The following is a 25,243-nucleotide window of genomic DNA, read 5'->3' on the forward strand; positions in this document are numbered from 1 at the left end:
AGTTTGTTCTATAATGTCCTAGAGCTCAGCAGGCTGGTGGCATTTTCCCCCTGAATTATAATCATTTGTTCTTTCTGATGTTTCTGCAGCTGAAGAAGCCTGGATGCATGTGCCCTGAGGCAGGCTTTCTCAGTCCTCTCGCCCAGTGTAATTTGTAGACCGGAGGTAAGAAGACTATAGGGAATTGTGGGGCTAAGACAGGCCCACAGGAGGCAGAGCCCCGGAAGGTGTCCTGGTCACCCCCTCTCTTAGTGGTCAAAGGTCAAGGTAGGCTGGCTTTCACAGAGCTCCTCTGTGTGAGCACAAGGAAGCACAGACAACACCCCACACTGAGGGGCCCCAGCCATGACCCTGCCAGAGTCAGAGGGGCAGTTAGGAGGGGCTCCAGGACACAAGGGCTGTAGACAGTTGAAGTTTAAACCCTCCCCAACTTCATGGCGCTGTTTTCCCCTGGGCTCCTGCGCTGGGATACAGAAAGTAAGCAAAGACCGCAGGAGTCCAGAAAGAAGGCAGATTGCTTGAAATGCAATCAGGGCAGGGAGCCCTAGTAAGTCTTTCTAGAAGGGAAGGACCATCGCCCCACAGGAGATGAGGGAAGAGTGCCCATCTTAGTCAGCCTTCAGCTGCCGAGTTTATCCACAAAGCAGCTGTCAGATCCCGGCCCGTTTGGGTATCGGAGTCTGCATAGGCAGGGCGGTTCTCATCTCTCCAGGTACTTTTGCTCTACAGAGTTAGATGGTAAAGTCCTCACAAAGTAACCCAAGGACTCACTTCTCAATTCAGTAGCTTCGTCCAGGGAGACAGCTGGCCAGATTCCTACACGGCATCTCTTGCCCTCCATCTACCTGAGGGCATTCTGACCCCTAGTTCTGACCCAAGGCCAGAGAAGGTGACAGTTAACAAGGAGCAGAGACACCTTAAGGCAAGGTGGGTCAGAAACCTGGCACTGGAGGTCGCCCTGTGCAGGGGAGGGGACTGCCGGGAAGTAGGGGCTGCTGTGGAGGTGGGTGAGAGAGCTGGCCTCTGCTTGGCTGATGACTCTGACCAAGGTCCTGGCCTCCCTCAAGGGAACAAAGCAAAAGAAGGGCTCCTTGCACTGGTGGCTGGGAGGCAGGTCTTAGGGTCATACAGTGAAGTCTGCTATTTCCTAATTATCTCCTTTTATTTAAAGCAGACAAAAAGTCCATCCCCAAGGGCTTTTGCTTACTGTCAATCAAACATAATGCGTCTTTTCAAAGTCCAGGGTTGAAGGTCAAATTGGATGACATCATCAGTCATCTGGTGGGAGATCAGCCCCGCTGTGTCCCTTGGAGAGCCTGAACAGCAGACGCAGTCATATTCATGGAGAGGGCACACGAGGAAGGCAGACAGGCAACTAGGCAGAATAAAATTCAAATTCTGCAAAGTGATGTTCGAAGTGACAAGCTTCAAACCAGCTGCATCCTCAGGATGGCAGGTCGGGCAGAGAGTGACAACAAGGCAGGCCAGCACTGCAGTCACATGCTGGGACTGAGGCGAACCCATTACACATGCTAAGGGCTGCTTGAATTGATAGAATTCTTAATATTTAAAAATCCCAGGGTATTATTATTATTAATTTATTTTAAAAATATTTTACCTCTCTCTCTCTCTCTCTCTCTCTCTCTCACACACACACACACACACACACACACACACACACACACAGCAACTGAATTCCCTTGTCACTGACCATCCTTGACCCTTGATCTTAGGAAATAAGTCCCCAAAAGCTTTCAATCAAGGCTCACAACAGAGATGGAATGTAAGGGCTGATGGGGAGGGAAAGCACCTTCAGGAGAGGAGGTTTCTGCCTCAGATTCACTCAGCAGAGAGCCAGCAGGGGCTGGAAGCCACCACTGCTCACATGCCACAGGGCTTCTCACAAGCACATGGGTAGCACACTTACAGACTGGCACAGAGGAAGACACATGTAATCACGGCACCCAGGGTGTTGTCCCTGGCCCCACCTCTTCCAGGCATCTTCAGTACCAGCCTACACTTTTCAAGTCAGTGTCTGGGAACCACTTGGAAGGTCATCACTACAAGGAGTGGAATCCACCAGCTTCTCATGAATATATGGGACATTTCTACTGGGCGTGACCCTGTGGTGGAAGGTCAGGGGTTAAACGCTCACCTTCCCAGGGGCTGTACTGTCGCACAGGCAAACACCTGCCCAAGCACTCACACCCTGGAGTGTAGGTGTCACTATCTGCGTAGTTTCCAAGCTTGCAAACACTCCTTAAAGGAACACAGCACCCAGAGAGTTTGCTGGGCTCTCTGCTTGGCTCTCATGGGAGACATTGTTCATCCTCAAGGAGACGGCACAACTGGATGGCGCCAGCAGACACGACCAGCGCCTGCCTTGCTACACAAGCATTGGCAACACGACCTCTGCTGCCAGCGTCCGGGTGCCTGTGGCATCTCGAGGGTCAGCTTATAAAATGTCACCTCTGCCTGTCCCTCAGAATCGCCATCCTCGGAAAAGATAAACATCACAGCAGAACCACCCCACACCAGTCATCACTGGGGAAGCCTGAGAAGTCTTTGGGTGAGCGTATTTCCCATCCCAAACTCTCTGGCCTCAGAATTGGGGTACCTAAAAGCCACCTGAAGTGTCACAGTGTTCAGGACAGCCCTCACCAGGCCTCCTAGAAACACTGACACACTAAGCTAACACTGGGCCAGTTTAGAGAAAGACCCAAGTGCGGAGCCCACCCCTTTCTCATCTTCTGGGAAATCCATTGTTCACTTAAGTCTGCAGAGGCTCGGTTCCCACAGTGGAAAACACAGGAGGAGCTTCAGTCCTCTGGCTCACAGAGGGAACGGTTCATGGGAGTAGCAGTGAGTGCTTTCTTGTCTTTAATGAGTTTAACCATCACAGCCACTTAGGAGGGGGCAAGGCTATGCCTTGAATGAGTAAGACATTGCCTGAAGTCCCATGGTGGTGCCCATGTGACTGCAGGGTTGTGATTGCAGGGTTGATGTCAAGGAAGGGTAGAAGCTGGCTGGCTTGCGGCTCCGAGGTGAGGACCTGACTGCAGGGTTTAGAAGTAAGAGCTAAGGGTGTCGTTTCTGATGCAGAGGGGGCTTGACAAAGGGCAAGTAGCACCTTGCTGCCTCTCCATGGCAACATCCATTGCTTAGCTTCCCAGCGGCTGGTTCTCTCACGAGTCCCTTTACCTTTTAGTCAATGGATGGAGAAATAGCTTTACAATTTGTGAGGGAATTGTGTATTCCGTGAAGTTTGTATCTTTGATCAGCTCCTTACCACAGGCAGCAAGGAGCGTGTCTAATGACCAGGGCAGCTGTTGCCAAGCTGTGAAGTGCAGCTGCAAAGACGAATGGGGACGGTGTGCAGGGTTAGGGTGGAAGATAGGGGCTTGCCAAGTGGGGTGTAGGTGTAGGATGTGCAGAATGGGACATGGGGGCTGCGGTGTGGGGCTTCACTTCAGGTCACGGCTGAGGAAGCCAGGAAGGCAGACAGGTTCCCACAGCAGAGTCTAGTCTTTCGACTCAACACAGTCTCCACATTGCTCTCCTACAGAGCACAGTGCAAAGCTTGTTCACACCAAACACGCTCAGGAATCAGGTCATCCTGAGGCTGCATTCTGGGCCAATTCTCACTTTGGGGCCCTGATTTCCTGAGACTGCCTGTGAGGCTGGCTGCTGACCTGACCGAAAGGAGCCAAGTGTTCTGGGTATGAGTTCTGGGTTTGGCCAGCAGGGGCTAAGTGACCTTGGTAGATTGCTTGACTCTCAGAGGCAGTCTCTAAAATGTCAGGACACACACAGTCCCTCCCTTCAAAGTGGCCTGCACATCTGGTGGGTGGCAGACATTTAACCACTACTGACATGCACACCTGCCTCTGCCCTGGCTCATGTCCAAGTAATGTCGCCCAGCACCACCCAGCTCTCCAGGCCCCTTGGAGCACCACCACTCTGCTGGTCTCTCCCATGTGGCTTTTGGGTCTGTACCTGTGTCCTTGGGAGGGGGACACCCACAGTGCCGCTCCTGCCTGTTCTAAGTTTCCAGATGGATGGGAACAGGGCTGCAACTGCCACCAAAGAGAGGCTGTACCTCAGCCATGTCCGCCCCAGGTTCACTTGCACTGCATATCTGTCCTGGCTAATTTTATGTCAACTCGACACAAGCTAGGGTCATTTTGGAAGATGGTTCTAGGGTCTTTGGAAGCTCGTAGGTGTAACTGCCCTGGCCTGATGGGCCGGAGTTGTATAAAAAGGCGGGCTGATAAGCCACGAGTAACAAGTCGGTAAGCAGCCACCTCCACAGCCTCTGCATCAGCTCCTGCCTCCAGGTTCCTGCCCACCCTGGTGATGGGCGACAAAGGGGAAGTGGAATAAACACTTTCCTCCCCAAGTAAGGTCGTAACGCTTCATCGCACAACAGAGACCCTAACTGAGACAATGGCAAAGAGTGATTTAGGCAGAAATGGAAGAGCGGCGTCGGTTGTGGGTGTGAAAGTCTGAAAGAGAGCTCTGATAAGTTCACACTTTCCTCAGTAGTTTGCTTCAGCCAGCTCTGAATACAGGAAATACTGTGGGATAGACTTGCCCTGGGGACCATGCAACTGGCCACAGTCTACTACACATGGGGTGTGGGCCTTTGTCTCCCAAGCGGTTTCTCCGCTCCCTTCAGTCTCTGAAGGTCCTTCTATAGCAGCGATTCACAGATAGGTTGGGAATGACCAGCCTGGCACTGAGAGAGGGGGTGAGGAGGCCGGGCCCTGAAATTGGATGCTGCCACTCCCATTCCCTGAGCTCACACCAACTGCTCTTCCAAGCTGTCACCAAGCCTCAAAGACTGTCCTTGTCGAATGTCCTGTGACAGTTGTGATAGCTGTCACACTGCTGCTCCTATCAAGCCTGGGTGAGGCTAAGAAGAGCCCCCGCACTCCCTTGACCCTTCAGGGACATGACGGTTTCCCTCTGTGTGCACAGTACTCAGTGGATCACACTCACAGCCCAGGGGATGGGGTTTCTGTCCCGGCCCCCCAAGCTCATGCACTTTGGCTTGAAGTCACCCTGCAGCTGGGCCCTGCAGATCCTGACTTTACCTCCCAGACCCTCCCCCACAGCACACGTGTCCCAGTGCTGGCCTCCATCCTTACACCACCATCCAACTGTAGGGCAGGCAGGGCTCACCTTATGGTCCTAGGTCATCTCTTCAGTGCCCACGGTGCCGTAGCTACTGACCCCTTTCAGTATGGGTGCTGAGGGCTGGCTTTGAGGTTTGGGTAATGTTTACCTATTTGAACTTTAGCCTCACGTGAATCACAGCACAGTTCCTATGGAGCCTGACAGTCAGGTCAGTGGGGTAGCTAAGTGCTGATTCTGTGGACTGCACTGGGATTCATCCTCTGACAACCTTGGCCTCAGAGCCTCTTTGGTTTCCACTGACACAGAGGAAAAGCCAGGAGATAGAACAACACGCTGCAGTCTGGCTTTGAAAACAAATGCTATCCCCTGGGAAGTCAAAGCACTTACTTCCCAGGCAGCAGGCCCTTTATAAGTGGGCTTGAAGAGAGAAGCTCTGCTCAGTCCAGACCCAGCGAGCGTGGCTCAGGGAAAGGAAGACTGCGAAGACGGAGGTGCACTGCCCCTGCCGTGATACAGGGTTGGAGCCACCCAACCAGCTGGGGGCTGTGCAGAATGGTGGGTTTCCTTCACAATGCACTGGCTGTGTATGCATCTGGAGGTGGGGTCGGTGAATCTGAGCTCACTGAGAGACCCATACTCTGCTGAAGTTGGGAAGGTGTATACTGAACTAGCCTTCAACAGCCACAAGACAGCCAGACCTAGGGTCAGGGAAGGTGCTGGCAAGTTGGTCAGATGGCTGGCCTGCCCAGCCTGCCCATGTTCATGCTTGGCCTGTGGGCTGTGGGCTGTGGGCTGTGGGAAGATATAGAATGATGCTCAGGTTATGAAGAGGCCATGGCGCCCTCCAACCCACCAGGCAACAGAACAAGCCTTCTCCTGAAATGCTCTACAGCTTTCTACACAGCAGGAGAGCCGCAGAGAATTCCTCCATCAAGGTTACATTTTAACCTTCTGATAGCACATGACCACCTCAAATTATCCAGACGGCATAGAGGTGGTGTCCCCAAGGCCCGGTTCTCCATGCAGCTATGCGTGGCAGCCATTCACTAGGTAGAGTGCAGTGGAGCAGCACGGCTTGTGAGAGGCTCATGGAGAGCCCTGGGGGTGGCACATGCCCTTTGGGAAGGAGGAGGAAGCTCCAAGCTCTGGAAGATGTCACATGTCCTTTTATGGGACCAGCCCCACTTGAACCCACTGCCAGAGGCTTTCTCATCAGTGGGACACACAGTGAGGAAGATATCATCCTCAAAAGCCAAAGGCCAGAAGTGTTCAAGGTTCTCATGGGGAGAAAAATGAGTCTCGGGCCTGTGAAGGCCTCTGCTGTGTAACTGGAACTCTGATGCTCCTGGTCCTTCTGAGTACTGGTGGGCGAGGTGTCTGTCACAGGGGCCTGGCAGCTGGGTGCCTGTAGCCTCTCCCAGCATCTGAGCATAGGTGGCCGGAAGGTGGCTTTGAAGAGTCCTCCTTTTCAGTGCTGGAGGGAGACAAGGCCATGTGCACTGCCCTAGGGAGCAGGTTCCAATCAGCAAGGCTCTGTCACCAATAACGTTTGTTTTTGTTAAGAAAAACCTTCATTCCAGTCGAGGGCTCTTCAGGGATGTAGGACTAAACGTTTTCATAGCGACGTTCCTGTTCTTCTTGTGCTCAGACATGGTGGGCACTATGTATGCCCAGCTAAGCTCAGTAGGTCATGGGTCAGGGATATCAGAGCAAGAGGGAACCCAGGTCTCTTCCCACAGAGCGCATCGGAGGGAGAGGGTTACTCTTCACTAAGAAACACCTTAGTCACTACAACAGTTTTTTTGGTAAGTTAGTATTTTTAAATCTCTGGCATTTTTTACTATAAATATTTGGCATCAAGCTCTTTGCAATTGTCATTAAGTTTCAAGAGCACAGAGTGTCTGAGAGTCTGACTGCAGCGGTGCAGAAGCTGAGGCGTGGCACAGGTCTGGGACACTTGCAGTTGCTATGTGGGTCACAGCCAACATTTGAGGCCTGGGAGGAGGGGCAGGTACCCGGCCCTTGCCCCCCGGAGTTTCCGTTGCCTCCTCCACCTACCGCAGGCAGGCAGATCGGGGTCTACCCGGAGGCATGGGTTCCGGGAAGGCTTGGGGCTCAGTTGCACAGGATGTTCACTGAATGAGAGGTGGTTGAGAGGTATTAGCCTCCTGAATGGAGCGTTGCACGGACTGAGGGCCTTTGTGTTTAAGGGCCAGCCTGAGTTCCAGAGTGGAACCTGTAACATGCAGTCTTCTCCCTCTCTGTTTCAGTCTGCCCTTCTTCCCTGCAGACCCCAGTACTTTCTCCCCTCTGGCCTCTTAAAGCCCATGTGGCCCTGTTGGCAGCTGAACACACATTCTGGTCGGCCCCACCCTGCTGGGGAGGGGAGATGCCTCAGCTGCCTTATCTCAGGACAGCTGGAAGCCAGGGAGCCTGCTGGGCCCTGAAGACCACACTACCACCTTATCAGGAGAGGACCTCACCAAACAACTCAGGACCCCTGATCTCCAGCCTCACCTGGGATCACTGGAGGACGGGGGATGAGGGATACCTGCTTCTGCTCACCTGTGTCAGGTATCCCTTGTGCAGACACTGTGGATGGCTACTGACCCATGAAGCATGGTTACAGGACTATAGAATGCACCTCATTAATGTAATCATTAAATTCTGAGCATGGGCCATGAGCAGCTTGAGAGAAACACAGGGAGGGATTCTGGTCACAGGAGCATCAGAGACAGCAGCCCCATAAGAGAGTGAGCAGCCTTTGACTCCACAACCCATGGCTTTGTTCTACTCACTGGGCAGAACCTAAGGGCATCCTTCACTTGGTGTCCCCTGGTGACCCATGCTGTCTACACCGGTTTCACTGAGGTACACCAGCAAATAGACACCTTGTGTGGCTGAGGTGTACAGTGTGATGTTTACTCACGCTATGAGATTGTTTGCATGGCCACCCTGTTGCCTCAGCTGCATGCATGTCTGCGTTGGTGGTAGAGTTCAGACTCACTCAAAAACTATCCCCCATGTGATATTAACGACCTTGCAGTGCCCTTCAGTCAGCCCAGCCTGTGTAACTGAGACTTTGTATCCTTTGAACCACTCACCCCGACTCTAACAGGAGCCAGTACTCCTCAGCGCCTCAGCCCCCTCTCAGTACTATTCTTAGGTGTTAAGAGCATAAACAGGCCTGACTCAGTGTCTGGGGGCCACTGACTGGGTGTGATGTTGGAGAAGTTGGGGTGGCTGCACCCCACAGAGGCATGAGTCTGAGAGACACGGGTCCATGGAGAGCATCCTCAGCTGGGCCTGCCTCTCCAGCACAGGGCTGCCGCCCACCTGCCAGGCTCTGCTCTGTCAGTCATGCTGGGGAGGGAGGGGGTCTCCAGAGGACTCTGCCCTCTCCTCCTCCCTCTCCTTTCTGGATGTGCAGCCTTTCAGGGCCCACACAGAAGGAGTAGGGCACACAGCAGTCAGTTCTCTGCCTGGCTTACTTCACTTTTCACAGGGCCCTCTGGTCCCCCAGGGCTGCAGAAATGGCAGGACGTCTTTATATGGCTAAGTTGTAACCCTGCGTCTATGAACTATGTGCCCTTTGCCACTGATGACACCAGGCTGACCCCCTTGGCTGGTATGACACCTCAGTGAGCAGGTGTAGGCCAGTGGGTGGCACAGCTGGATCACAAAGTCCTTCTATTTTTAGTGTGTTTTCTGTGAGGTTCATGCTACTGCACACTCCCATCAATGGTGATGCCTTCCTGCCTCTCCACAACTCCTCTGTGTGGCCTAGGAAGGGACAGCCATAAACTCGGAGTCCGGCATCTGCTGCTGGTGTCCAGCCTCTGACCTTCGGACCTCGGTTTCGTCGCTGCTATGAGCCGTTGACTCAGAAAGTTCAGACCCAGAGCAGCGGACACTGAGCCAGCCTTGCCCACCACACACAGCTGAGCTATGGCCCTGGGCAGCCTGCTTTTCCTTTATGGCCTCCTCGTACAAAATAGGGATGAGAATTCTCACCTTGCGGGCTGGAGGCTTCCACCTGGCGAGCACAGCCTGTGGGCAGTGCTAACACTGCTGACGGCAGTAACCTGGCTTGGTGAGGACATTGCCAGGCACCCAGTACCACCTTACCACTGGTGCAGGCAAGGGCTGAGTCTAAAACACCGGAGTGTTAGCTGCAGCTGAGCTCCAGGTCTCAGAGGCTCCCTGGAGGTAGGATATGGGCCAGAGCATGGGGGTGCACAGGAGGCTAAGGAGAGGGGATCGCCTAGAGTATGCCCTCGATGGAGGTCACCACAGGTAGTGACACCTACACTCTACCAGTTTCTCCTTGTACTTCCCCTCCAGGATGCCAAAGATGAAGGAGAGCCCGGGCAGTGACAGTGTCAGAAGGAAGATTCTTGCTGGTTCTTAGCACTCTGACCTTTCCTGTATATACAAGACAGCCCAAGAGGACCAGCGGTGGGACAGTTGGCATGAGACAGAGACAGTGGGCATCAGCGTATGGCCATCCTCCAAATGTCTCCTCCCATGTTGTCAGTGCTCAGAACAAACCCACGACCCAGGCATAGGAGGTGCCTTCAGGTGGCAGAGCTGCTGACTGCTGAGGGATGATATTCCAGCCCCTTCTTCCTGTCCCTGCATCCTGCTCCTGCTTCTTACCCCTACCCAGTCGGGGATCTCATAGTATTACATGTACAGAAAGAGCTGGTTTCCAGATACTGAGTTTTCAAACACCCCAGTCCTGGAGTCATAGCCATATGGCCACACTCCCCTCTGGGCTCAGGACAGGAAAGGCACGAGTCTTGGAATGTATCTTTGAGGAGCAACCAGACTGGACTGGCATGGTGAGGTAGATCTATACCACAACAGAGGCTGAACACGAGTGCCCATGGCACCTCGGGGACTAACTATGCCCTGTCGATGTTTTGTTCCCAGGGACACTGGGCTCCCCATGGCCTGGTGCTGAGAGCCTCCTGGGATGAGATGGGTCCTGTGCTCCTCCCCTAAACTGCACAGAGGGATTTTTACCGCTCATTAATACCAAGGCTGGTGCAAATCTAAAAACAAACAATTATATCAACCTTCGCCAGAGATGCTTCTCAGAGACAATCCATGGAAGAGCCCAACCCCACCAAGGCAGAGGGGCAAGTCCTGGCCCCGCACCACACATGACCATGAGTACATTCAGGGGACAGCTGAGAGCACAGGGTGGCTGGTGGGGACTCAGAGACGATGAGCAAGGTCAATTTTGTCTGTCAGAGTCACCAAAGTGTGGCACGCACACACACACACACACACACACACACACACACACACACACACACACAGAGACAGACAGAGACAGAGACAGAGACAGAGAGACAGAGACAGAGACAACACGTACCTGTGGGCCTCATGCATCACAGACAGACAGAGCTGAGTGTGTGTGCTCAAACACGACCTTCCCCACTCCACCAGTGGTAACCTCAAGGCCTCCCAGCCTGGCTTTGGCACAGGGCTCCAGGCCTACTTGCCCCCAGTGAGTGCACAGGCAACCTAAGGAGCACTGGATGCCCCAGAAAAATGGCTCCTGTAGCCCACAGGGGAGCATCCACTTAGAGCAATGGCCAGCAGATACACAAGTCTGTTGTCATCTTTATCACACGCCCTAGCTTCTGTTTATGCAGAAATCTAAGGGATGGTTCCTGGAAGCCAAAGCACCCAACCTTCATCTCACCAAGCTTCCCCAGGAGTCCTCGGAGTAGTCGGGGGCAGCATCTTAAAGCTACAGGATGCACCAAGAATTAAGGGGAGCCGCAAGGCTAAGAAACAAGCAGGCATCAAATGTGATTCTGTGTGGCCCCTTGCTTCTGACAAGCTGGGGAACCCTCTATGGCCTCTCACTGTCCCCTAGCGACTCCCTGGAAAATCAGCTACTCTACATTTATTTGTTGTCAGAGAGCTGAGGGCTGATTCATTAAAATGTGCAAAAAATCCTTTATGGGTCACTCATCAATGCTTGGCAGAAAAACCACCAGGAAATGTAACCGTGACAAAACTTCAAAAGGAGTGTCCTTCCTCTCTTAGAAATAACGGAGGAACCGAGCTACTTCCTTTCTGCCAAGCCTCCTCTTCTCTTTTTTCCTGGGGTGACTGTGTTCCCTTCCCTGGGGCCCTTGTTCCTTTAGGGCCCAAGCCGGATCCGGATCCGGGCAGCTGGTAGCATCTCACAGCCCCTCCCACAGAGGCAGAACCAGCTCCAAGTGCGACCACAGAAGCCCCCAGGAAACAGCCACTTCACTGCCCAAATGCCATGGTGTCCACTCCTGTATCCTGCTGTTCCCAGGCTCTGGCACTAAACGGGCAGCTATGGGATAACCCTTGCCAGGTACTCCTGCTAGGAGGGAACCAAAGCCATGCCACTGCTTCTGGGCGTGTTTTTCATGTGCTAGCCGCATGTCTATGGAAATCTTGAACAAAGGAGAGATCGTTCCCCCAGCCTTCCAAGAAGGTGGGCAGCCACCCTCTAAGGGGAGCAGCTGCAGCTGCTGATGTCCTCAAAGGACTCTCAGGGAGGGTCTGAGGGGTACAGCCCAGACCACAAGGGCAAGGCATCACACCCCCCCACCCCCAAACACACCCTGAGGAAATGGGTGTTTTTCTCTATAACCTAGCCAGCCCAGACATGCCCCGCCCCCATCACACTCTGACACACTCGGTTGAGCCGACAATAGGACCCCAGCATCAGAACAGCCCACCTAGCCCACCTAGTCTATTGTCATCACAACCCACCCCACGCCCTGCCTCTTACAACACATCAGAGCCCACACACCTGCACTTGTCTTCAGCAGGAGCCACAGGGCTGTGACGTCCTGGGACAGCACGGAGATGAGGCTCAAAGTCATGCTGTCACCCTCCACACTGGTCAGGACCCAATGACTTGTTTGCTGGCAAGCCGGCTTGGGTCACACAAAGGAAGCCAGTGGAGCTCCATCTTGGGCGGCTGAGTGGGGATACTGTCTCCCTGGCTTCGCTGCTCAGTCCAGTCCTGCCGTCCTCTGAGTGCCACAGGCTGAGGCGCAGCACAGCAGCGGCTGCTGCTCCTTGCAGGGCCCCAGATTCGGATTCAATGTCCTGATTAAGGAGCTGGAATCAGCTCACTTATCCTGCTGCAGATGGTTAACTGTTGAGAGCCTGGCAGCCGCTGAGTCCTGCTGGCTGCAGAGCCAGGCGCCTTGTTGTTTGTCTGGACCCTCCCTGCAGGGGCCCCACCTCAGTCAGGTTCCATCCACAGGGACAGCAGGGCACAGGGACCTAAGCCTTAGAGGCCAGGCTCATCCAGGTCCTATCCACCCACACCGCTGAGGGAGCAGGCCCTTAGCCACAGGAGCTCCAAGCTTAACCAGGTCCTGACCATTCAGACAGCCCTTCAGTGGAAGGCGTCACACCCTTCACTCAGGCAGGCTGTTCCTCTGGGTGTAACCACCAGGCTTCCCAATTTTCCGGAGGGTGAAAAATTTGGTGGTGGAGAGGTCTCAGAAATGGGGTCTCCCAGGCTGTAGGCTCAACTGTAGCTTACTGTTAGCATGGCTCATTGTTAGCACTGTCTGCAGTGTTCTATAGTTCTAGTCTCCCATTCCTACAGCCGGTGAGATGCTGTTAGAGCGCCTTGCGAGACTTCATCTTCCTGTATAGTGGTTACCTCCACTGTCCATGGCTAGACTCCCAGGTGAGCAGAGACAGTAAATCCCATGCTTGCCCCTGAGCCTGCTCCTCTGAACAGCAGTCATGTGATGGCCTCTCTGTCCCATGTCGCCATCAGGGTCAGAAATCACCTCAGTAGCTCTCGCTTCTTCTTACCTCTCACCCTGGGGGAGGTCCCCAATATTATCTATACCTAATTCTCCATTCTTTAGCCAAGTCTTCTGGCCTTTGCACTAGGACTCTGGCACTGGACACACGTCCTAGGAGCTGACCCGGACAGGGCTGGCTTCACAAGCATCTGGTGTTCCTGCCTGCTGCCATCAGAATGAAACACATCTCAGGTCAGCCTTGTGTGGACTCTGGCGGTGACCACGCCACCAGGGGCTGGTTACGACTCTGTAAATTGATGTGCCAGGCTCCTAGTCTGGGACCCACCCTCATCCTCTCCCTAGTGGTCAGGTGGCCTGTCCCCTGTCAGGTGAATTCGGTCACTCTCCTCATCTTTCTCAGCCTCTTTCTCAGCGTCTGTACTCTGATGGGGTAACCTTGCTTCGTCGGCCCAAGGGAGAGGACAACCGTTAGGGCCCAGAGCAGATGAAGGCATGAGTGTTGGCACAGTGGGGAAGCAACTACCTTCTCCCATGTCCAACTTCCAGTTCCCCCAGAGTCAAGGCAGACTGGAGTATACCCACCCCAGCACTACACTGTGTAAACGAGTTCACGGCTGCCAAGGTCCACCCCATGGAGGCCACTGAAGGCCCAGGGTCCCCTAACTGTGCTTGAGGCGGGGAGACTTCAGGTGCCCACACTCAGTGCACACATGGACTGAGAGCAAACCTACAGTCCTGGGAAGCAAGCTGCTTACATAAGAAACTGTTAGGAAGCCCAGGGACAGGAGGAGGCTCAGGGCTGTCCTCTGTCTGTCATGTGACAGAGGAAGGTACCTGGGGACAGAAGCAAGAACTGTGCAGCTGGCCAGTTCCTTCTCCCCTGCTCTTCTCTCCCAGGCTCTGTGTCCCTAGCCCCATGCTTGGGGCTGCACAATTAAGTGTGCACAATGACGGGAGATCTGCAGGCACATGGCACGTTCTGTTGCGGTAAAATTTAAAAAGGCGCACGACCTGGTTCCCAAGAGTTCCCACTGTGTCGATCTGCGCACTCTAGCTGTTTCTCTGTTACCTCTTTCAACACGCTGTCCCCTTGGCGGGTTGTTACCACACCTGACACACACATCACGTTCCACAGGTCATGCTAGCGTGGCCCCATGACATGCTAGCCTCAAGCATTCTATAGCCTAACACAGCTTCCTGTCACGGATTCTGCTCACACTCCCACAACCCAGTGAAGTCATGACTCAACAAACGGGGACCCAACAACCAGATTTATGTGTTAAATGCTCAATGTACAATACATCCACGCAATTAACTTACAACCAATTGATAAGGATATAAACCGCCCACCTAGATAAGATATAATTTGTTCATCTAGACATACAAGATCCTGTATACATCCATCCCTTAAGAATAGCCATAACAGGGCTGGAGAGATGGCTCGGCGGTTAAGAGCACTGGCTGCTCTTCCAGAGGTCTTGAGTTCAATTCCCAGCAACCACATGGTGGCTCACAACCATCTGTAATGGGATCACGATGCCCTCTTCTGGTGTGAAAACAGCCACAGTGTACTCATATATAATAAAATATTAAAAAAAAGAATAGTCATAACAACCTGTAAATGTGCAGAGAGAAATGTTAACTTCCGCCTCCATGTTCTCTCGGCTGTTCCCCCTCCTCTCGCTCCGGCCTCCTCTGCCTCTCTAAAACTTTTCTCCCACCCATCCTTCCTTCTTGTCCAATGACAGGCCTTGCTCTATCCTGTACCTGCCTTTACCTGCATAATGACATCAACCTACAGGTTCCCATTGGTTCTTCAAGTGAGCGATATGTCAGTGCGGATGGAGACCCCACCAAGGCTGGTGCAAATGGAGAGGGGTTGGCTGCTGTCCTATGTCCATGCTTCGAGATGTTCTTGTGGGCCTGACTACTCACTCCATGATTCCTTTTACTCTTTTTTGGGAGACTGACTCCCTCACTACAAAATCTTGTCTCTTCTCCAAGGTCCTGACCCTTCTAGCTTACTACCGAAGGTCCAACGTCTGACCCATGGTCCATCACCTGACTTGAGCTATGCCCTCCCCTCCCTAAAGCCACAGCTCATGAGCCTTACCCACACTTTCAATGTGACATAAATGTGACACCTTATAATGTCGAGACCACCTTCCTGGTCCTTTTTGCAGACTACGCCTGAGATGCATATACAGCCCAGCCTGCAGCAGCTTCCCAGCCAAACCCAAAGTCTGGGACATCCTAAAGTAAACTGAGACATTTTTCTGCGTCCTACGGTGAACAGCCAGAAGTGGAGTACGCTGGTGCAGGTGGTATACAGAGACCAGTGCAGAACAGTGGGCAAGATCCTAGCTCCATTCTGGGTCTGTAGACACACGGCCCACATCAATAGTGGGGTTCCTAGAAAGTAGCTATGCTTTCCTTGAATATGGTCAACACAGCCAACAGAGTTTAGGAAGGAACCCACTCTGAAGTGGGGGTGGGCTGTGTTCCTTTACAGATGTCCTCACGGCCTATCACGGCTGCTCAGGCCCTGGAGACACAAGGGACCAGGATGGTCAGATCTCAGCTCTCCAGGAAGCAGCTCCCAGGGCTAGAGGAGCGCTCCTCTGGGCTCGTGCTGTCTCCTGAGAGCACATCTCAAACCCTTCCCTTATTCCAGTTCTCCTGCCCCTCCTGCCTTCTGAGCCCATGCCTTGCGTGGACTCAAGAGCTCCCCGGACTTCTCCGCCGGTGCGCCACTGTGTGTCAGTATGCCATGGGTGTGTGGAGTGCCTGTGTGAGTGACCAAGCCCCATGTGGCTAAGCTCTGTCCCCATCTTGCTTCTGTTTAGGATCCACTGTACTCAGAGCACTCTGCTGCAGATGAGTACCAGCCATTGAACAGCCCTCAGAGACAGGGTAAGGGCAGGAAGCATGGAGCCACTGTGCCGATATGTCTCTAGGAGCCCTATCTACGCTTTCTTGTGGTCCTTAGAGGCCCGGCAATAACGTTTCCCAGGCAACTGGTGGCTGGGGCCTTGGCAGCAATTGTGTGCCATGTGCCTCCACACTCTCCTGCATGGTGCCTGTGTCATCCCGACAGCATCCTCTACCGCACCAGGAAGAGAGCCTTCAGGCTTTGCTCCAGTAATGAGCAGTGTGGATAAAGGTAGGCTCCTTAGCATCTGTGTGCTCAGGAACATGCTCAAAGGAGCCTCATTGAAGACAGGGGAAAAGAGCAAGGCCAAGGGGCAGAAAAGATTTTCTTAGTAGCCTCCAGGACCAGACCTAGGTCTGGGTGGCTGGGTAGCACTATAGATTCCCCACGGGAGGAGGGTCTAGAGCATGGGGAGACTGGCTTACTTGGTCGGTGACTGCTTTCCAACAGTCAGGGGCAGCTGAGCCATGACCCCTACCCATGGAGGGTCACAGCCCGGGAAGCAGTTGACATGAGTTTCAGGCCTCAGGAGTATGCAGCTGAGCCATGGCCAGGAGTCGGAGAGCTGCAGGCCCAGAGGATGGAGGAGCTCACCACACTTCTCAAGGACTGGGGTAGCATGACAGCTGTCATTTCATGTCATTTTCTACATCAGATGCCCCAAGAGGTACACCTACCCAAAGGCCAGTATCATGAGCCTGGGCCCAGACCTATCCAGCAGAGTTCTGCTATGAGGGCAGAAAACTCTGCAAGCGAGTTTTGCTTAAGAGACACAAATCATTCAGTGTGCTGGGTGATGTGGTTCTGCTGACAGGCAAGGCCTTTCGCACCAAAATACAATCTGACGTTAAGGTGATGCTGAGTGGAAGAGTCCTTGACTGGCAGGACTCTGAGTCCCACTTCCAGCCACACACACACACACACACACACACACACACACACACCATACACACACACACACACACACCACCCCCACACCACACACACACACACCACATACACCCCCCCACACACACACCACACACACACACACCACATACACCCACACACACCCACATACACACACACGATGCATACACAAATGCACACCCTTGTACATACATACACAGTCACATACATGTATAGACACACATACACACTTGTACACATACAGGTGCATTGCATATATACACACATGCATGCATACACGCATACTCACACACACACACACACACACACACACACACATGCATGCACACAGAGGCAATTGACATGGCTCTACCGCACTGCATGAAGGGAAACTGACACATCAAGGCGCAGGTTCTGCAGGGACAGCACTATCAGGAAGACCCCGAGGGAGGAACAGCCACGCCTCCTGAGGGAAGAGCCTCCCTGTTTCAGAGGCTTTGCTGCACTGTTCATCCACAGCAATCTCAATGCTGCAACCCTTTCCCCACGTCGTGGTGACCCCAACCATAACAGTATCTCATTGCTACTCCACAACTGTAACTTTGCTGCTCTCATGAATCATAATGTAAACATCTGATATCACATATAGTACGGGGTCACACCCACAGGGTGAGAACTACTGAGTCAAAGTTTGGAAAGGGAGTGCTAACTATGAATTCACTTCTTCCTGAGAAGAGGCCTGGTGCAAGGGAAGTCCAGTGCCCCCATGAGGGAATGGCTTATCTACGTACGCAATCAGCGTACCAGCCAAATCTCAGTATTGGCGCATAGAACTTAAATGTGCTATTTTAAAACATTTGTTTTATTTTTAGTTGCGTGCGTGCATGCGTGTGTGTGTGTGTGTGTGTGTGTGTGTGTGTGTGTGTGCGCGCGCGCACGCACATGAGCACCGGTCCCTGAGGCCAGCTGCGTTGAATGGCTCACAGGTGGAATTATAGGTGGTTGTCAGCCATCCAATGTGGGTTGCTGAAAATGAGCCCATGTCTTTTGTAAGAAGAGTGTTTGATCTTAATTGTTGACCCATATTTCAGCCCAGAAGTATCATATTTGAAACATATACTTTAAGCGACTGACGTGGATTGATACAGCCCAAAAGAATTAGATCCCGGGACACATGTGACCGATGATACAAGCTGCACCTGATGTCCAGGTGAGTCCAGGGGGCCAAGTCTCCACACGGGACGGACTGGTACAGATACAGCATTACACCGTGTACTCTGTCCTGCCCGCAGGCTCCTCCTGCCTTGGTCGCAGAAACCCTTCCCTAAGATCGCCAGGGTCCCACATCCTCCAGACACCAGATGTGTCAGGGACAAACATTCCACTGCATGGGAGTCATGGCTCCGGGAGGGGAGCGGGCACTTTGTGACCCCTGCTGGGAGGACCTGGGAACCCCAGAAGACCAGCTTTTCACTCAGCCAGATGGTGCAAGAACAACTACACCAAACGCATCAGGGAAAGAGCCAATCTCACCCTTGCACAGAGGTGCAGCCTGAGAACCATCACAGCGCACGGCCCCAGGCCCTCCTGGGGCACACTGGCCTCCAGGTGTCTTCCTGGTGTCCCTTCTGTCTGATTCCAGACAAGCTCCAGCTTAGAACCATGTCCACCCAACCTCTCAGATCAGGCCTGGAGCCTCGGGACCACCATTTCCAACCCTATTTCCCCAGGGACCAGCCTCCCGCCTCCGTCTGTGTCTCCCCTTCTGAGCCTTCTGACCTTGGGGTATGATACTGACTGGGTTTTATGCTTGACTGCACTCGTGTGCAGCTTTCCCAATGTTTTTCCTGGATTTAAGCTTCTTTCTTAAGAAGTGGTGAGTCTTAAGGCCTTCGTTACAGGGATTTGTTCACAGGGGCAGAAGTAAGGAGTTCTTCTGTGCACCTCTGACTGGCCTTCACTTTTTATTGGTGTCTGTGATGGTTGATATTATCAACCGACAGGATCTAGGATCTCTAGGAAACAAATTTCAGGGCACGTCCAGGATGCAGTTTCTAGAAGGAGTTAACTGGTGTGGGACGACCCACCCTAAATGAGGCAGGGGTCTCAGAATGAGTAAAAAGGGGAAAGCGAGCTGAGCCCCCCAGTCACTGCTGTTTCCCGCATGCGGACACAGTGAGTGGTGTTAAGGCCTGAGGGTCCTGCCGCCAGGCCTTCCCCACAGGAGAGACGGACGGACTACCTGGAGTCAACACAACCGGTCCTTCCTTACTCCCTTCAGTTGTTTTTGTCTGGTATTTCATCATGGCAACACGGAAAGTAACTAACACAGTGGCAGTGAGTGTGGAGGTGGTGTTTACATACAACAGGGGTGGAAGCAGGGAGAGGCCCCAGGACTGAGGCCGTAACACCAGGCCCAGAACCGGCTTCCGAAAGGCCACAGAGCAGAGTCACCAGCGTTGGCAAGCCCACCCATGCCCATCTTGATTAGCTAAACAGGAAGGCCCAACAGGGAAACTGGTGAGTTCAGAAGATCCTTGCTTCCCCTGACTGCAGACGGGACCCTCGGAAGAGGCCTAAAACCCTGGGTCCAGTGGGCTTAGCATGGCGAGACATCTCCCACCCCAGGGCTCCAGGAGTGCTAGCTTTGTTGGCCAAGGGTGAGGTCACTGACCCAGTACCAATGCTGTGGGTAGAACAGCCACCTCTGGTGGACAGCTGCTTCTCAGAAGCCCAAGCAATCCAGTGACGGGTGGCAGCTGTGGGCAGATATGCAGCTCAGAAAGCAAACACAGGTGGGACCTAAGTCAAATAAAAGGCCGGAGGAGCTGGGACTCAGAGGGTGTGGCCATGACTATCTTCCAGGACACTCCTGGCACACCCGGCACTGTGGTCACAGGAACAACAGGGAAGTTCAACAAGACTCCCTTGACAGTGCTATCAGATTCTGTACCCCTGCACCTGTCCCCGTCCCAAGCCTGGATGCTGAGGCTTACTTGCCATCACAGGATTCAGGCCAGGATTCAGGGTGTTTCACAGAAATCCCCTAAGTCCCCTAAAAGACCAGGGGTCTCAGTCTCAGGACCCACCTGAGACGCTGATGGAAACTCCGGACTCCAGGGTGATGAGAAGTGGGGAGTTGCTCTGCCTGGGTCTCCCCACTCAGGACATGAGGGATTCCATGTTCCTGCAGGACTCACACAGCTGCTGCTGCAGGGTGAGTGGAGTGAGAGGCAGTCCAGCGGCTAAACAGTCCTGTGGGAGTGGCCCAGGCTGCAGGTCATAACCCAGCAGGGCCAGCTTCCTTTGGCTGCCTGGAGATACCTCGGATTGTGAGAGCTGATCAGGTCCACCCAGCTGCCAGGGTGTGCCTGAAGGTCTGTGCTGAAGTTTCGTGGGGGTGGCAGAAGGGAGGGCGAGGCCCAGGATTTCAGGCCAACAGAGCTGGGCTGTGCAGACAGAAACACAACAGCCCTGTGTGGAAGGCTGTGGGCAGGTGGGGGAAGCCTCGATGCCCTGCTGCCTGAGGCTGCTCAGCTCTGCATCCATAGCGGTAGAATGAGGGGAGAGGATGCAGGGGCAGGAGACCGGCTTGGGAAGATAGGTGCACACTGAAAGTACTCATGATGTGTACAGGGAAAGCAAACCATGGAGCGGGTGCTATCTGGCTTGGTTCCATTGTCTGGCACATGGGGGGGGGGAAGAAAGGAATAGCAGGAGGGCCAGAAGGTATGGAGTAGGAGGGTGGAGTGAGCACCGTGGGCAGGGAGGTAAGAGAACAGGAAAAGGGCCAAGTAGTGGGAGGGAAGGCAGAGGGCAGGAAAGAACTGGGGCAGGGGACACAAGAAGGATGCGGGGGTTGGGGGGAGCTCATGCACATGCACACAGAGAACTCAGATGATAGCAGAACTAACAGGAAGGGGGGTCCTTCGACATCACGGACCCCTGGAAGCCAGCTGGAGAATAGCATTTTTAAAAATTCCATTCTTACTAGAGCCGAAGAGATGGCTCAGCAGTTAAGTCTGCTTTTTAGAGAACTCAGACTCAATTTTCAGCACCCATGTAGGGGCTCATGACCATCCATAACTCCAGTCCCAGGAGACCTGGTGCCCCCTTCTGGCCTCTGCAGACACCAGGCGTGCATGTGGTACACAGACATACATGTGGTACACAGACATACATGCAGGCAAAACACTCACATGCATAAAAGTAATCATGTGTTTTAAAATCCATTTTTATTCTCAGTTCCCCTCCAAGCAACTGTTTTCCTCTAAAGACTACCCAACTCTTCACTATGGAGCACTGCTCAAAGTGAGAAGCTCAGTTAATCCTGGGGGACCAGAGAGTCTGTGACTTAGGGATGAGAGGAAGCAGGTGACTGACTGGGCATCTGACTGGGAGCTGGGGAGCAAGGATGCTCTTTTAGAACCCTGTAAGCTGTGCAGTACAGACTTGGAAGAAGGCATCGAGAATGTACCTGTGGTCCTTGCTGCCCCCGCCGTGTGGAGGCTGGTCCTGTGAAGCCTGCCCACTGCCTCCCTGTTTCTATCACCAGTGACAGGCACCAGAGTGTGGTGGAGGGTGGGAGGAGCTAAAGCCCTATCACTTCTGGGGCAGTGAACAGGACTAGCTGACATCAGTTTTCCTGTTCCCCAATCTCATCCACACCTATGTCGCGGTACTGGAATGGTCTGCCCGGGTCACCAGCAAGAGTGTTCCTTCCAAGGGTAAGCAGCCCAGAACTGGAAGCAGAGAGAAGAATCTACATAGGCCTCCTCACAGGTGCCAGGGGAAAGTGGCCAGGCAGGGACAGGGCCGAAGGGAAGCTAGAGGTTGAAGAGGGCAGAGCCCCAGATAGGCTGGAAGCCAATAGAGAGGTGGCAGCCATGATGCCCAGGGTTAAAGTGCCTGGTGGGCACCAAGCTTGCACTGGGCACCATTGTGACTCCTCTGGGTCGTGTTTCGATGCTTCCCACCGTGCAAACGGACGTGCTCTTTAGCAAAGTATAGGCTCTGGCACATGGCCCCATCTGCAGGGTGCCAGCCTATTCCCCACGTGCCTCTGTGAGCCGCTCCACGCCTCAGGTCCAGAGGATAATACTGTGGGGTGTGTGACCCATGGTGCATCACACACAATGGGCCAGCACTGACCCCAGGCCCAGTGACACTCCTGGGATGGACAGGGCTGCTGTTTGGGGAGAAGACAAAAGAGGGGAACGGCCTGAGGGCTGTGTGTAGCGTGGAGACCACAGCGGTCTCCTGAGGGGGAGAATGTGTACAGCTCTGGTTCCACAGCTCTGCTTACTCCCTGAGCTAAGGGCGTGGTGTGGTCTTCACAGACTTCCGCAGTTCTGTGGCTGGCTCTGTATCCTCCAGAGAGGTGGGCAACGCAAGCAGCTACATCTAAAGGAGAACTTAAGTGTTTCCAAATGTTGAAAGTATTTTCCCTCCCTCAAACATTTTTACAAGCATAGCTAACATATTTATGTGAGAAGGGGTCCCCTTGGGCCTCCGGGGCAGTCATGAAGCCCCTGTCCAAATCTGCCCTCGTGTGAGAAACTCACCCAACACTGAACATGCATCTGGCATCTCCAGACCCAAGCTCAGTGCAGCCCCAAGGCTGCCCTCCTAAGTTTTTTCTTATTCAAGAAGAAAAGACAGTGTTGGGAGAGGTGAGGCTGAGGTCATCTGTCCTGGGTCCTCAGAACCGAGGGTCAGAGTAAGTCCCTCGTGTCAGCTGTACCTACAGTCTGGCTTTGTCCTCGGATGCCACAGCCAGTCTCACTGACTGCAGTGAGGAAGCAAACTCCCTCTGGGGTTTCCTGGATCTTGAACTGTGTCCGTCAGATTTGCACCAACCCTTGAGTGGATGGCATTCTGGGTCGGTGCACTCTTACTTTCCCTTCCCAGCACAGTTTCTTCCTATCTCCTCTCCATCCCTCACCCTACCCCATTACAATCTCACCTCTTCACTGCCAGACACAACTCTCCTCAATTCAGGGTCCCACAGGCTTTTTGTTTTGTTTTGTTTTTGCTCTCCGCTAGTTTCTCTCTTGGGAAGTTTTGTTCCATCGGTTAAGAACTTCCTAGAAGCCAGCGTGTAACACATCAGATGCAAACACCTTGTACCTGTGACAAGATAATCCAGGTAGGGCCTAAGCAAGGGCTCCTCTGTTCCCTGAATCCAAGGTTTCCTGAAAGATTTCTCATCCCATTTCCTCGTAAAACCCCAAGGTGACCTTGGGTATAAGGCAAGTTTCTGAGCTGGAATTGAGACCAGACCCACGTGTTGGGCCCATCCGGGAGCCCCAGCCCCTCTGGGTGGCTGGGACCTGCTGCCTTGAGTCTACACTAACAAGTTACTGCCTTGCTCAGATGCCTGTCCACCCGCCCATCAATGGAGTCTCCTCTCTACCTTTGCCAGCACAACCCTCCAGCGTGGTCTTCCCACATTAGGACTGCCTCCCTCCCGCTATCCTTCTCCTCCTTGTTCTCCTCCCTAGTCTCTCAAAGGCAGAACAGGTGATGCTGTCGGCCATCTTACAGAGGCCTTGGGCTTCTTCAGAACAGTTGAGCCGGTGCAGCCCTGGGCCCTGGCTGGGTACCTGTGAGAGGAGAACCAATGCGGTTGGACTGGCAGGACCTGCACTTACTTGGTCTGATCTTGGTGCATCACCTATGAGACACACACCAGTTGTTGAGAGGACGCACCTTTTATCTTGTTAGAGCTCAGACACAGCTCCACATTCAGCACTTTTAAAACCCAGAGCTGAGACTAACCTCAGGCTTCAGAGGTCCCCTGCTATGAGCAAAACAGATCCAGCATCACAATATAACTTGGTTCATGGTTTCAAAATGGGGTGTGTGTGTGGGGGGGGTGATCCACTGGGATCCATGTCCCATGTCACTTCCTCAGACTCAGCCACTGGCCCCAGGACTCAGCCTCACAGACTCCAGACCCTTATCAACGAGGAGGGGTGAGCCCTTGAAAACTTGTAGAAGGTCAGCAGAGAAGCACAGTGGACGGCAGTGCAGCACACAAAGGGCAGCCTGCAGTAGCTGCGCTGGACTGAGACATCTCACGTCCCGTCCTGACCTTGCAGAAGCAGGAGCCACACAGGTCTGAACACGCTCCTGGGGAGAGGTGGTCCCCAGTAAATGTGGACAAATGTCTCCTGAGGGGAAGGCGACACCCTGTGAGGAAACGTTTTAAATGTGCTTGAGGAGACAAGGGGAGAGATTTTAATAAGGAACGATGCCCATGGGCTGGACGGCACCACAGTGGGGTCCTGCTGGGCACACAGGCTAAGGCCAGAGGCCCCGAGTAGATGAGTCAATGAGTAAACAGAGAAACAAGCAGAGCACTCCCTGGGCCGAGAGGCTCTGTGTCAACTTTCTCATTCTCAGCTCATCACACAGGTTGCTTCCCTCAGAGTCTCTTCCTATGTGAACGAAGCCCCTACCACGCGGCTGTGAGGATGGCACAGCCCAGCACCTCACAGGACGGCCTTCATTTCCTGTGCCACACTGTCTGGTGGGGAATCATTTCTACCAAGTGAGGTGCGGGGCTATGATGGACTCTCCTGCTGGTCTTGTTACCTGCTCTTCACCCTTTATTTATTAATTAATTAAATTACTTTACATCCTGATTCCCCTCCCTCCCCTCCTCCAAATCCCTCCCTCACCCATCCCCTCCCCCATCAGAATAGGGGAGGGCCCCATGGATACCAACCCCCCCTTTCGTGTCAGGTTGCAGTAGACTAGGTGTGTGGCCTAGTTCCTATTGTGGCTAGACAAGGCAGCCCAGTCAGGGGAAAGAGATCCAAAGGCAGGCAATAGAGTCAGACAGCCCGTGCTCCTGCTCTGCTCTTAGGAGTCCTGCATGAAGACCAAGCTGTACAACTGTTACCTGTGTGCCAAGGGCTGAGTTCTGACCCATGCACGCTGTCTGTCTGGTGGTTCAGTCTCTGTGGGCCCCTATGGGCCCAGGTTAGTTGATTCTGTATGTTTTCTTGTGGTGTCCTTGACCTCTCTGGCTCCTACAATCCTTCCTCCCCCTTTTCCACAGGATTCTCCAAGCTCTACCTAATGTTTGGCTGTGGGTCTCTTGATAGATACCGCTTACCAAAGTTAAATCAAGCTCAGGTAAACAATTTAAATAGGCCTATAGCCCCTGGCTCCTTACTTTCTGTCCTTGATGAAACAGACTTCCTTAAAGACAGCTCTCCCACAGAGCTCAGTCACTATCCCCAGGAGTGCTGACACCAGCACAAGCTGTCCCACTCTTTAAACACAAGATGGGTTGCTGGCTCTCACGGTGGAGGTAAATCCAGTTCCCAAATCTGTGACACAGAGTTTAAGAGTGAGGACAGCACCTGGGTCCCCAGCTTGTCTCTCCCTTGCCTTTCTGGGGTAAGAGTGTCATGTGTGCACACATGGAGGTGCTTCATCGAGCCACAGGCTCCCAGGAGCCTTAGGGAAAAGGCCAGGC

At 53.4% G+C, this 25,243-nt stretch overlaps 1 protein-coding gene across 18 annotated transcripts in view; it reads right to left on the reverse strand.

The window, feature by feature from the left end:
- The window catches only part of Mcf2l (MCF.2 cell line derived transforming sequence-like), a 146,407-nt gene that overhangs the window by 60,831 nt on the left and 60,333 nt on the right, over window positions 1–25,243 (reverse strand). Inside the window, exon 1 of one of the 18 annotated variants that reach the window (XM_006253424.5) lies at window positions 11,951–12,426. The exons of 15 other annotated variants lie outside the window; for them this stretch is intronic. In XM_006253424.5, coding sequence (XP_006253486.1) covers window positions 11,951–12,023 — 73 coding nt within the window. In that variant the 5' untranslated portion in view covers window positions 12,024–12,426. Of the gene's footprint in view, window positions 1–11,950; window positions 12,427–25,243 lie in introns of those variants that run through there. 2 more of the 18 variants (XM_063275042.1, XM_063275041.1) reach the window with 2 other exon arrangements.

Source organism: Rattus norvegicus, chromosome 16, assembly GCF_036323735.1.
Source record: "Rattus norvegicus strain BN/NHsdMcwi chromosome 16, GRCr8, whole genome shotgun sequence".
Lineage (NCBI taxonomy): Eukaryota > Metazoa > Chordata > Mammalia > Rodentia > Muridae > Rattus > Rattus norvegicus.